General features: G+C 39.4%; 1 protein-coding gene across 1 annotated transcript; it reads right to left on the reverse strand.

The window, feature by feature from the left end:
- Positions 1-1,401: 1,401 nt before the first annotated feature.
- On the reverse strand, positions 1,402-8,925 carry LOC148817430 (uncharacterized). The gene is made up of 5 exons (XM_088938299.1): positions 8,832-8,925; positions 5,098-5,177; positions 3,676-4,528; positions 2,065-2,245; positions 1,402-1,621 (listed from the first exon to the last, which is right to left on the reverse strand). The coding sequence occupies exons 2-5, from the start codon at positions 5,138-5,140 to the stop codon at positions 1,418-1,420; spliced, it is 1,281 nt and encodes a 426-aa protein (XP_088794425.1). The 5' UTR covers positions 5,141-5,177; positions 8,832-8,925; the 3' UTR covers positions 1,402-1,417.
- Positions 8,926-12,972: the final 4,047 nt, after the last annotated feature.

Consider the following 12,972-nt stretch of genomic DNA (forward strand, 5'->3'; position numbering starts at 1 on the left):
CCAGCTGTGTCTTATCCCCTTTTCCCTATTTAAGCCCGGCGTCTCTGTAGTTCTGGGCTCAGCTTTGGAAGACGGACACCCGGAAGCCCGCCTACCACTGGGCACAGGAGTGGCCCGAGAACACAGGCTTCACCACGGTGTCCTGACCTTCTGAGCCTGAGGCTCGGAGCGCCTTGTCCTGTCAATGTTTTAACCATCTGTATTCCTCGTTCCCTGTTCCCTGTGTTTGTCTTGGATGGATCTCCCGGCACCTGGACCTTGGACTGTGCCCTGATTTTCCCTATTGGACTTCCTTTACTGCTCGTGCGCCTTCACTCACCCCCTGCACCACATCACTGCCGTCACCACCCCCTGTGTTTCCACCCGCCCTAATCCTGCTGTGTCCTACCTGATGTCCTACTCCAGTCACTTCCGGATTATACCATCTCGCATAGAGTCTTTAACTACGCATTTCACGGGAGAACTGGCTCCCGTGACAGAGATTTAACTAAATAGGTCGAGTAATGAAAGTTAAGTTAACTTAGCCCGCTTGGCTCAGGGTTAACCTCCTGACGTAGGATGAGGAGGCTAGAGTCCTTCTGGGAGGCCATGCAGAGAGAACACTGACCAAGGGGTAGCTGCAGAGGTGGAGATGGGGTGGAAGAGGGATGCGAAAGACAAATGTAAGGGACAGAGGAAGATAATCTACAGTATCTATGATGGTTGAGTGAGAAAGTGACGTCCTGATTAATTACAAATTACAGACAGCTGAGCTTTCATCATAAACTCCTTTAAAAAAGTTGAATTCACTTTTTAGCCTTCAAGAACCAGGGCTTGGTTTATTAAATGCCAATCTTTAGAAAGAGGTAACCCAGAAAACTAACTGCACTCGGGCTCTGCAGGACCGGAATTGGACACTGGTAGTCAACAAGACAAAAGAGAGACAAGCAGAAAACATACACCCTTCAAATATTTTATTGACGCACTTATCATTTAAAAATATTTAGTATTACAGAAATACTAAATATGTTACAGGCACCAAAATGATTATCGAAATTAAATTTAATATTATCATAATTTAATGAAATTATTTAATAATCATTTTTTAATTATTACAAAAATTAAGGAAAAAACCCAAGTACCGTATAGTGAAGATGATTAAATGCAATAGCTCTGAACAATCCAACACAAATGGCTTGGCATACAATTAGTTCTAATTATCATATCAAATTGTAGTTTAAAAGAGAAATTTATTCAAACAAATTCCTTGATCGGAGAGAAATTAAGCAAATTAGTATACTCATGCTGTTGAAGGAAATACCCATTTTACTAGATAACAGCAAAAGCTAAATAGCTTTGAATGTTAAATTACTGGCATTTGCCTATATAAATGCTCTGTAAGGTAAAGTATCTGCTTGCATGTAACTACTAAACTGTTTTAGTTAACGATAGGCTCTTCCTTTATTGCCACTTTCGAAACTGAAGCTCCGGTCCATGTCCCAGTGATAGTGGTCTGGTGTCCGAAGACAGTGAGCACCTTCGCTGTGTAAGGAACATCAATGATCCCCTTCTGGACTACAGCCTTGAATCTCACAGCCTCCCCAGGGGGCACTGTAGCACTCAGGCTGGATGTATTAACAATCTGCAATGAAAGAAGCAAAAGCCATTGGCTGGGGTCTCTGCTTTCAGAAAACAGTGGCAAATACATCATTGAAAACCAGTAAGCTAAAGCAGTTCACTGGTTATGGCAATAAAAAAACAAAGGAAGAGGTAAAGGTTTATTCCATGCTGAAAGGGAAAGAAAAGAGACAGTGTTTCATCTGTAGAGCCTTTTTCAGATGTGCTTGAACTTAATAAAAAAAACAAGGCAATTTAAGGAGTGTAGTTAGGTTGTAGTTAAAATGTGCATAACAACAGTGTTCTCGTATCAAAGTCTCCATGTTAGTCAAGTGCCCTGTTTTCTTCTTCCATTCCACATATAGAAAAAAGCTATGTCTTGCTCAATTTCTTTGAGTAACAGCCCAGGGGGCTTAAAGGCACCATTCATCTTCAATAGCTTATTCTAGTACTGGGAACATACTGTACCTCTTTCCTTTCTGTCTCTGTAAAACTCCAGTTGTGAGTAGTACTGGCATTAATAGAGACTGTGGTTTCATTCGCAGCCAACAATGGGATTCCAGCTTTAAAAGTTGTTGATGCTCCAACTGCCACAGTAAATTCATGAGAATGGGCGAAAGAGCTTTCCAACGTAATAGTTTCAGAAAACCTGAAAAAAAAATCACATTCTATTTTACAACTCCTTGTTTCAAAGCTGCAGACTGTATCAACCTGGCTGCACCACACAGGTAGAAGGAGGACTTGTGCAAGTACTCGCCTGACATACCAGCCGGGTGAATTTCTTGAACTTCAGAGATAGTGAAGATGGCAAGAGAGGGTTTTTTCATGTTGTTACTACTTGCTCAAATTGTGGCTGACTAAAGCCTACCCAAACCTGCTGACACTCTCCAGGTGTGGAACCTCCCAGTCACAGACAGCTGATGGTGCATTTGCAATTTCCCTCACGGGATCAATAAAGTATCTAAGTAAAGCCATTCACCATGAGAAGAACATGCAAAATCCTCACGAAGGAGGACTGAGCTAGAGACAAACTCAGGATTCAACAGTTTAGAAGTAGTTTCTTTGCAAGTTTTTGGCTGTTCTTTTGAAATGTTAGTAATTTTTTTATCTTCTGCTGGTGTTCCTTCATCTTTCCTGTCACACATTCTAATTCTCCTCAAGCCCGAAAATACCCTCATGACATCATCATTAAATTCAGCATTTATAGAATGGACAGGAAGGTAAGTTGATAGTTTTTCAAATGTATTGCAGTACATTGATGATGACGATGATGATGATTACAAGTAACAAGGACTCCCCTCCACTACCACCAATGAGTAGCTCTGCCAGAGTGTACCAATACACTCATCACACAGCAGCTCTCAGTGGGGAGGAGAACAGAGAGATGAGGCCAGTTCATAGATGGAGATTACTGGGAGGCCATGATTGTTAAATGCCAATCTGAAATTTGTCCAGGACACCAGGGTAACACCCCTACACTTTTTGAGAAACACCCTGTTATTTTTAATGACCACAGAGAGTCAGGGCATCGGTTTTATGTCTCTTCCATCTCACATTATAGTGTCCCTGTCACTATACTGGGGCATTAGGACCCACGCAGACTGCAGGGTGGGCACCCCCCACTGGTCCCACTAACACCTCTTCCAGCAGCAACCTTAGCTTTCTCAGGAGGTCTCCCATACAGGTACTGGCCAGGCTCACACCTGCTGGGCTGCCAGTTGTGTTGCAGTGTGGTGATTCTTCTTCTATAACACTTCTATAACATTTTTTAAATTTCTTAAAGTCAAATTGAGAGTCAAGTGATTTACTGACAGGTTAGAGTTGAACATATATGTGGAAATGAATCTAAAGGTAGATTTTTCATTTCATAATATCTCAAAATAAATTTTCAGACATCATTAAATTCAAATTTTGTTACCCTTAAACATCTTTGTGTTAAGTTTGCCAAATGATTACCAGCAGTCCCACAATTTAAGTTTTAGATCTATTGGCAGTGTATTTTGTGTGTATTTTTTGTAAGCATTGTGTATTTTGTGATATACAGAACAATGAAAATACAACTTAGAATGCAGCACTTACTCGAAAGTTGCAGTGTAAGGAACAGAGCCAGTAGAGTTGTCACAGTCATGTTGCCCAACTGTCAGAGGCTCTTTTGAAAGAATCTTTGCATCTTTAACAGAGAAATCCAAACTTAAAATTTGACTTATGGTTTTATCTTGCGTGAGGGCGAGGATTGGGAATTGATTGTAGCCAGATCCAAGATTCTGGGCTCTTCCAATCCAGTTATCACTTGCAAACCTGGGTGGTGGGGCAGTGTAGATCTTCCCTCCATTCTTGGAGACACACCACAGATTGCCATCAGGAGAGAAGGCCATGAAATGGGTAAGTTCTGTCCAGCCTCCAGATCCAATAATTTCACTGTTTTTATACCAGTTGTAGTTCATATCATTCGGAGGGCTTCCTTTAAGCAGCTTCCCTTCTGTGGTCACAGTATACAGGATACCCGCAGGGTCAAAGAACAGAGAAGGGAAGCACCATCCTCCAGTTCCTATCTTCGTAGCAACCCTGTACATCCAGGACACGTACTCATTCTCAGGAGGGGGACCCCTGTACAGTTCACCACTCTTCATGACAACATAGAGTGTGCCGTTTGGATGGAAGAAGAGGGAATGAACTTGATCCCACCCAGACCTTCCTACACACCGAGCTTTCTGCTTCAGCCAGTTCTCATCTGGATTCGCTGGAGGAGACCCAGAATACAGCTGTGCATCACGGACTGCAAACATTGTTCCTTGAGGGCTGAAGGCGACGTGAGAGATGCCTTGCAGATTTCCCACATATTTCGAATACTCACTGAAGTTGTCATTGTAATTATTTGGGGGCAGTCCAATCTTGATACGCCCTGATCTTTCCATGGCAAACAGCACCATACCTTCCCAATAAAAAAATAACTTTTATAATCAAATAGTGAACAAAATAACCAATTTCACCAACATCAAATATCCTAATCTTTAAAAGACCATTATATAATAGTAATACATTTAATATAAAATCTAACTAATGAAAACAAAGCAATAAGAAAAAAGGACAGAGTGTAATGGTTTATTAGGATTTGGTTGTCTCCTAAAGTGGGAAAATAATTAATCAAAACATTCAGTGAGAAACTTGAAATTGTTTTACATACAGTATTTATTATTCTAAGTGAACTGTTTAGAATCTAAATGTTATCTGGCTGTAGAGCTCTTTCAGGTGTTTTCTTTTACATGACATGTTAAAAAATTCTGGAACTTTGAAACCTTCAATCTTGACATTATAGAGTAATTCGTGAAGATCAGATTCAAGATTAATTTCTGAGTCATTGATATCGGAGTCTCAGCCTTTGAGCTCACTGTCATGGGAGTTGATGGTGCCCTGAGTGCCCATTTTATCCCTTCAGACAGCTCCTGTAGTTTTGCATATACAGTTTATCTGTGAAACAATGTCAGTTCTCTACATACTCACACATATTGTCTGCTGCTCCTGAAGTCTTAACCTGGTCAGACATGGTCTCTTTCTGAAGATGAGGTCAACTTTCTGTCTGTCTGCAAAACAGAATTCCATACACAAAATAACATTATTTTTCACATAACTTACAAGTAGGTACTTACTACTTAGAAGTTTCCTAATATTCTAATAATGCATGTTACATCTACAGTACCACAAATATACAGTATGCCAAACTACCAACTGCATTCTGTGTTAATTTTCCCCTTGAGACTTTTATTCTGATACATCAAGCGGGTTGTGTCAGAGGCAATTAATAATTAATTTCTTAATTTTTAATTGTTATGCTAGTGTGGATTGAAGCTATATTTGTAGGAAGAAATGAGCAAAATCAATCATATATAGATAAGTTCTTAAGACAGCAGTGAGGTGAAGACAAGTACACTGTGAGAAACTATACATAAACAATACACAGTTCACTCCTTCCTAATTTACAGCTGCTATAGTATTACCAAGGGGTGTATGCACTTATAAAAATTTTTTTCTAGATTTTCAATTATAATTACTTTTCTGTTTGAGCATTTACATTGCACTTGGAGGTTGTAACTTACATTAAATACATTTTAATTAAATGTGTCTTGATTTTAGGCTATTAGGTCACAAAATGTCTTAGTTTGGAAACATTGTGTAACTGTATGTAAAATTCCTATTAGCACTGTATGTGTTGTGTACTGTATGTCCATATAACGTGACTTGATTATCAAACATGGCTGTGCTTGTATGTTTTTTCCAGATATCTATTTTAATAACCACAAAAGACAATGTTCAGAATCCTCCCTTCTATGTACTAATAACTAAGCAAAACATTTAGGGAGCCCTAATAAACAAATTACAGACGCAGCCGTTCAGAGTGCTCGAGGTGTTATGTGGCCTATTATAACATCTGGTGTGGTATGCTGAAAGGTACAGTTCAACAACATTTTTTAGATTTTCACATAATCTGTTGCAGGACTACATTACTCTCTAGAATTGCCTGGTGGCACAGTGAATCTATCTTAATGTGGCTTTTGCACAAATCCTATTTTAATCATAACAAATAAATGTTTATTAACCCATTAGTGCTTTCCTGCACTAATCATACTGTACAGTAACACTAACTGACATTTTTCATTTTTTAATTAAATGCAGTCACAGAATTATTCGTAATGAAATATAAATTAATAGTAATTAGAGAACGGACAATTTATTGTTAGAATTGTACATAGTGGCTTTATATACTATTTGAAACAATAAGAAAATATATCTTATTTAAAACAAAAAAGAGGTTTTAATGATTTGAATGACTTTCAAAGAATGACTTACAGTACAGTATGTCACTTAATGAGCTAAATTAAAAACTACTAGTATTACTTTTTCCATTTTCTACAAAAGGTTCAATGAAGCTACAAGCTTTTCATTATCCATTACAGCAATAACAACACCAAGTGTTCATGGAAAACATGATAACTTTATGTCATTTTATAATGATCATAAATGTTAAATAGTTCAAACGAGCATGCCATAATGTTTCCAAAATAACCATAGCAAGTGACTAAGTTAAAGACTCTGAATCAGAAAACGTGTATGAAAAAGATGGAATACTGCTTAAAGTTTTATAATGCAAATCAAATAATTAAATATATATTATCCAACCATCCATTTTCTATCAACTGTCTCGGCTAGCTGTGGAGAGAGACCGGCAAGAAGGGAGGACCCTATGTGTAGCGGCAGGAAAGGAGCAAATAAGGGGGTTTGCTCTGGGCTCAAGGTATCGGGCGGAGTCGGAACGAGACATAAGACCTCAGGTAGCGGACGTGGGGCGACCTGGTGAGGCGAGCCTCTCTACAACCAATCCCAATACCGAGCGAGGAGGAAAGGGAGACCCGGAAATATATAGCCCCAGACAACAAGACATACCAGAAGAACAAATAAAGCACAGAGAAACAAGGAACAGGACAGAGCAGAAGCGCCCTCTAGATGTGGAGGGCGTGACACTAACCTTTTTATTCAATACAGGGTTGCAGATATTATCCCAGCAAACAACCTGCACAAGGCAGGGTAAGCCCTGGGTGGGACGCCAGTACATCACAGAGCACACACAGACACAAACATACCTACAAGTATGTCTTGGAATTGTGGGAAGAAAACAGAGCACCTACAGGAAGCCAATGTAAACACAATGAGAACGTAGAGTATAAACTCTACACAGATATCACCCCAGTCCAAAAGAAAACTCAGGACCCAGGACTCAGGAAATATTATGTGAATTTCAGTTTTTTACTCTGATGCATTTTTTATCAGGTATATTAAATAATATGAAAGTACTGTATGATATGTTGTTAGATGAGGATTTTCAAAAGCAAAAGTACTTTAATAAAAAGTGTTATGGAATAATTCCTAATAATAATAATTCCTTACAATTATATAGCGCTTTTCTGGACATTCCACTCAAAGCACTTTACAAGTAATGGGTACTCCTCACCACCTAGATGATGAGATGGCAGCCATAGTACACCAGTATGCTCTCCACATATCGGCTCTCAGTGGGGAGGAGAACAGAGTGATGAAGCCAATTCATAGATGGGGATTATTAGGAGGTCATGATGGGTAAAGGTCAAAGGGAAATTTGGCCAGGACAGCAGGGTAACACCCCTACTCTTTTTAATAACCACAGAGAGTCAGTACCTCAGTTTTACATCTCATTCGAAGCACGGTGCCCGTTTACAGTATAGTGTCCCCATCACTATACTGGGGCATTAGGTCCCACACAGACTGCAGGGTGAGCACACCCTGCTGGCCCCACTAACACCTCTTCCAGCAGCAACCTTAGTTGTTCCCAGGAGTTCTCCCATCCAGGTCCTGACCAGGCTCACACCTGTTGAGCTTCAGTGGGCTGCTAGTTGTGAGTTGCAGGGTGATATGGCTGCTGGCTAAAAGTTGGGTGCTGAATTTTTAATGGAAAATAAAAATTCAATATTGTTTGATGGCTATTGGAATTCTTATTCCACATCTGATATTAAAATATTGTAACGCTTACGGCCGACAGGCACTGTGTAAGAGCCGGCGTACCAGAGCAGGTGATGTCCCCGCCCTTCCCTGTGATAGCAGGACTACAGCTACTGGGCTGTGAGAGATCTCTCTTTAGCTCACGGGGCTAGGTCGCTGCAGAGAGACGCGGAAGTCCCGGGTTCGAGCCCCCGACGGTGGGGGGCCGACCTGATGCGGCAAGGGCGCCCGCCTGAGCCCCCGTTGCGTTACAATATGTTTGTACTGTATGTCTTTATATGTAAAGTCGAAAATTGAAAATATAAAAAATGTGCAATTTCTAATGTAAACAATGAATGACTGCTCAATCTAAGTAAAGATTACTTTCACCTTTGATACATGTACAATTAGGTGATTATTATTTAGTCAAGCAAGATGCAGTAGCACCATACATAGGATTGGTAACAGTAATGTACAACACTTGTCCTTGGGAATATTATGGTGTACAGCAGTATCAAACATTTACTAAAGTAAATGTACTGTAGGATTGTTATGATTCCCAGAAACATTGCCATGGGATGTCATGATATTCTTATGATATAGTATAGTAAAATATTCTGAAGGCAAATCACAACAGTTACAGTGGTTATACGATTGTAAATTGGAGAAAATACTGTAAAACACTGTAATGATGACCTGTAACACATCAGCTATGAAATGAAACTTACCTTGGTTACACTCTGAAGAAGCAGCTTTTGAATCACACTTGGTCCAGCAGGTATGAGTATCAAGGTAACGATTCCTTCAATGCTTCCTCTCTGACTGTAAATGCCTGTCCTCAGCTTAGTATTTGTACATGCAGTATAAAACTAAAAACACCTTAAAACGTTTTGGATTGGATATTATCCTTCAACACTCCCCTTTCACATGCAGATATCAGTTTTTTCTTGAAAACACATCAAAGACACATTTGCAGACAGAACGAGTTCTGTAAGTACAGTATATCGAAACTGTTTGCATTTTTTAATATTCCTGCTTTTATGTAACTGAAATTTCCCCAAAATTTTATTTCCAAATTAAACCAGAAGTATTTCTTGAACTGCAGTAAAGACTGCAAAATGACTGATGTGACTGCAGTTTCAGTCCAGTGTCTTCTAAAGGACACTGTGTGGCGAAACAACATATTCAAAATGTTTTTATTATGTAACATAAAATATTGAAAAAAAACTAAACCAAATCATACCCAAAATGAATGGCAAATGTATTATCCTGAGACAAATGCAAACAGTAAATTCCACCCTTAATTTAAACATATCCATTAATACTATTTGTCAATGAGTTCTCAAGGAAACGTATGTATGATACAGAGTCTAATTTATTAGATCTATGTCTTTTGTCACAATCAGGAACTGTAATTGAAAATGGTAGGATGACCTTTGTAATTAAAGGGTTAAGTGTATAATCCATACATCTATTTTCTAACTTTTTGTATAATACTATTTATATAATATTCAATTTAGAAGATTAATTTTATTAGGTTTGAACATTTCCCTTCATTTGAGTACAGCAGGATTTTTGTGATGAAATACTTGGTTTCCCAATGAGGCTGTTGGTGCTTGGTACAGAGGACATATGGGGGAAGGGCCAGTTTATCAATTATCAAGATCTTTTCTCCAGAAAATTTTTGAATGGCAATCCCAATGGGGCTGGTAACAGTAAATGGGAAAAGGAAGTGAATCAAAGAGGCATGCCATGCAACCTTGTCAACTTCAGCCCAAGGACAGCGTCTATGGTCTTGTTGTTGGAGGTCACAGATTGCAAATATTACAGCTGTAATGTGTGGATTAAGTAACAGACTGTGGATTTGAATGTGTTCAGGTAGGTGACTCACTAATATTTGGAGATAGTATTCTTGAACTTTGGGGCACAGCAAGAGAAGGCCTTATCACCCAGAGTCTAGTCTAGTCCTGTTTGTCCCCCAAGCTAGACTAGACTCTGGGTGATAAGGCCTTCTCTTGCTTAGAAATTTTATTTCTAAATACTGTACAATCCTACATCACATCCACTCTATTATCTCAAGCTGCTCATTTTTCAAGGATAATCTCCAAAATTTCAAGATTCTCTCTCTCTAACAAAGACACCATTTGTAGCAGCAGAATTCTCTGGCCATTCTTTCCTAAATGGAGCTGCCTCCTCAGCAGTTCATCAAGGCAGTCCTGACTATCTCGTTTAGCAACTCTGCTGCTGGTTGGCAGAGGCCTACCTCTCTTACATAAAAATGTAATACAGATGCCCTTAAACAAACATTCATCCAGCTTTTTGTCTAACTGCTGAAGAAGCACCACAGGTTAAGCCATTAAACACAGAACACATCTCTCACCTTCTCTTGGCTTCCTTTCAATTCTGCAATGGCAGTTTGGAGCTTGATCTTTTTGAGGGTCCTAGTTTCCTCATCCTAGAGTCGGGGAGGTTTGCCCTCAGACAATTAGGTTAAGCCAAATTTACTCGACTTAAACAATCAAAAAATCTCTTCAATAAGCTTAGTTCGTGGTTGTTCTTGTTATTCCTAGTGAAATGGAGTTTATAGCAGACATTTGAGACAGTTGTCAAAACCAAGTTCAATAAGCATCATCTATCAGTAATTCATTATAAATTCTTGACGACATTTCATCATATTATACAGTATGCTATACATAAACACCCATTTACTGCAACAAATCTTTCTTTTTAAAGTCTTCAGTCTGGGCATCAAGTTTTTGAATTAATTTTAAAGTTTAAAAAAAGATGTGTCTAAGTCATAGATTTTCTAATTTTGCAATATGGGAAACAACAAGAATGGTCTGATTGCTTTTGTTAGGCACTGTATTTTATTAGGTAAGCAATCTTTTTTAAACAAGGTACTCAGAAGAAAACCTGAATTATCTGAGTAACTAAGATTGAGTAACTTTGTCCAGGGGGCTGGATTGGTCTTTAAAAGGTAAATTACTACATAAAACAGATGAGATCAGGTGGCAGCAAAAATGAGTAACTTACACACTCCTTCGTGGATCAAACAATGAATGAGATGCAGTATACTAGATTATCAGTCCATTCTTTCTTATAATAAAGACATTTGGATTTTCCCAGGTAGTATACACTTCCCTGTGTACCCCTAGAGATTGGGAAATAGATGTTCTACACATGTGATGCTGTTGTACTTTAATTAATTCTGGACAAGGTACGAAGAAGAATTTAAGATTGATTTTTTTAATATCTTATAAATAAATCAATATGAAATATTTAACAATTACAAAAGAACAAATATGAAGGTTTGTGAGGCTCCAAGTGACAGATATCTCGGTTGCTAAACAATGGCACCTGGAATGCTCTGGACAGGTCATGGAGGAGTTATGGGGGGCTTGGGGAGGGAGCCTGTTTTTTTTTGTTTATTTTCACTGAAGAACACCATTTCAAGTCACATGAACCTCACTGGATTTCTTTTACATGAACCAATTTTTTTTTATATTTTACTGTGCAGAACAACGTATAATTTGCGAAAAGCCTTCCAGTCTTAACTAAATGAATAACACTGCACACACCCCTGTACACGTGTCCTTGTAAAGACGTGTAATTCCTTGTTTTGCAGACAACACTCTTTACACAACATACAGGGAGAGGGTGGTCTCCCAGCACTGTGATAAAGCTGATCAACTCTCTTCTACTGTCTCCAGTGTCTCTACTGACCTAAACTACTAATGCCCTCAATTACAATAGTAATTCGTAATTTTACGAACCCTGTGCGGGTCTACAGGCGAGGTAGCCGAGGTATCCAAGGCAGGCGAGGAGGGAGAGTGGTCGGTTATTCCAGGCAGGGTCAAGACCAGGTAGTAGGCAAGAGGAGAGGCAAACAAATCTGATAGGGGTAAGGCAAGAGTGAGAAATCCAAAATCAAAACAAAAGAGGTGACGTTGAGGGAGTCCAGACCAGGTAGAAAAAGGTACTGAGGAGGAAAGGGAGAGGTGAGCTCAGGAGGTGGAAGAGATCCTAATACCAAGCAATGTTACTGGGTGAACTGAGGGCTGCAATAGTGAAGGAAGGGGTGTGTAAGGGAAATTGGATAATGAGGGCTTGATTGAGACCAGCAGCAGCAGTAACATATAGTGTTTTTCATCCTGGAAGAGCTCAAAGTGGTTTAAAGGGTAAGCGCTTAAGTTGGAACTTTTTTTAAGTAAGCCCGTTTGGACCAAACCAGAGTGGAATTTAGCTAGGGCACAGGCAACACCCCCCTCTCATACTTTTTGGAAAGATATAAAGTATAATTCCATTTTTTTTTTAAATTAAGGCGACATGGAGCTTGTTACATAAAGTGATGCCACTGCCAGAGCAGAGTTCAATTTCGCAGGCTGTGGCTTCTCGAAAGAAGAACCGCTAGAGAAGAGTTTTGGATCCTGAGCAGAGTTGGATCAGTGAGACAATTTCCAGATGGCGAGAAACACAAAGCCAGAAGTGTAGTCCAGACATCGTAGTCGAAAAGAGAGAGCAGAAATCCAAAAGGCCAGGTAGCCGATACGGTAGATGAGAGCAATAAGCTAGAAACGAAGTCCTTAAACCGCTGTTTGCATTTCTCTATAGAGCTCTTATAGTCTCACACTTCTGTTCCCGTCACCTTAAAAATATACAACCTTAAAAGTATATTTACTGTGTACTTACAATATGCTACTTCTTTAAAATCTCTTCTGCTTAGACATGCCCCGTGTCTTAATTATCACACTGGGAGTACACCTTCCCAACTTGTTGCCAGCACACATTTTAATGGGACAAAAGTAAACGGACTCCCCCACATCAGCTTTGTTAATCGGATGCTTCGGTTCGGTCCTCCTCCTCTGTAAA

This window comes from Atractosteus spatula, chromosome 20, assembly GCF_055471065.1.
Source record: "Atractosteus spatula isolate fAtrSpa1 chromosome 20, fAtrSpa1.hap1, whole genome shotgun sequence".
Classification (NCBI taxonomy): domain Eukaryota; kingdom Metazoa; phylum Chordata; class Actinopteri; order Semionotiformes; family Lepisosteidae; genus Atractosteus; species Atractosteus spatula.

Bases quoted from the DNA above. Each gene is read 5' to 3' on its own strand.
- LOC148817430 (XM_088938299.1), bottom strand. From the start codon at position 5,140: ATGTCTGACCAGGTTAAGACTTCAGGAGCAGCAGACAATATGT. The intron at 4,529-5,097 runs GTGAGTATGTAG...TTTATTGGGAAG, and splicing joins AGGAGCAGCAGACAATATGT to GTATGGTGCTGTTTGCCATG. The intron at 2,246-3,675 runs GTAAGTGCTGCA...TTTTTTTTTCAG, and splicing joins CCTTACACTGCAACTTTCGA to GTTTTCTGAAACTATTACGT.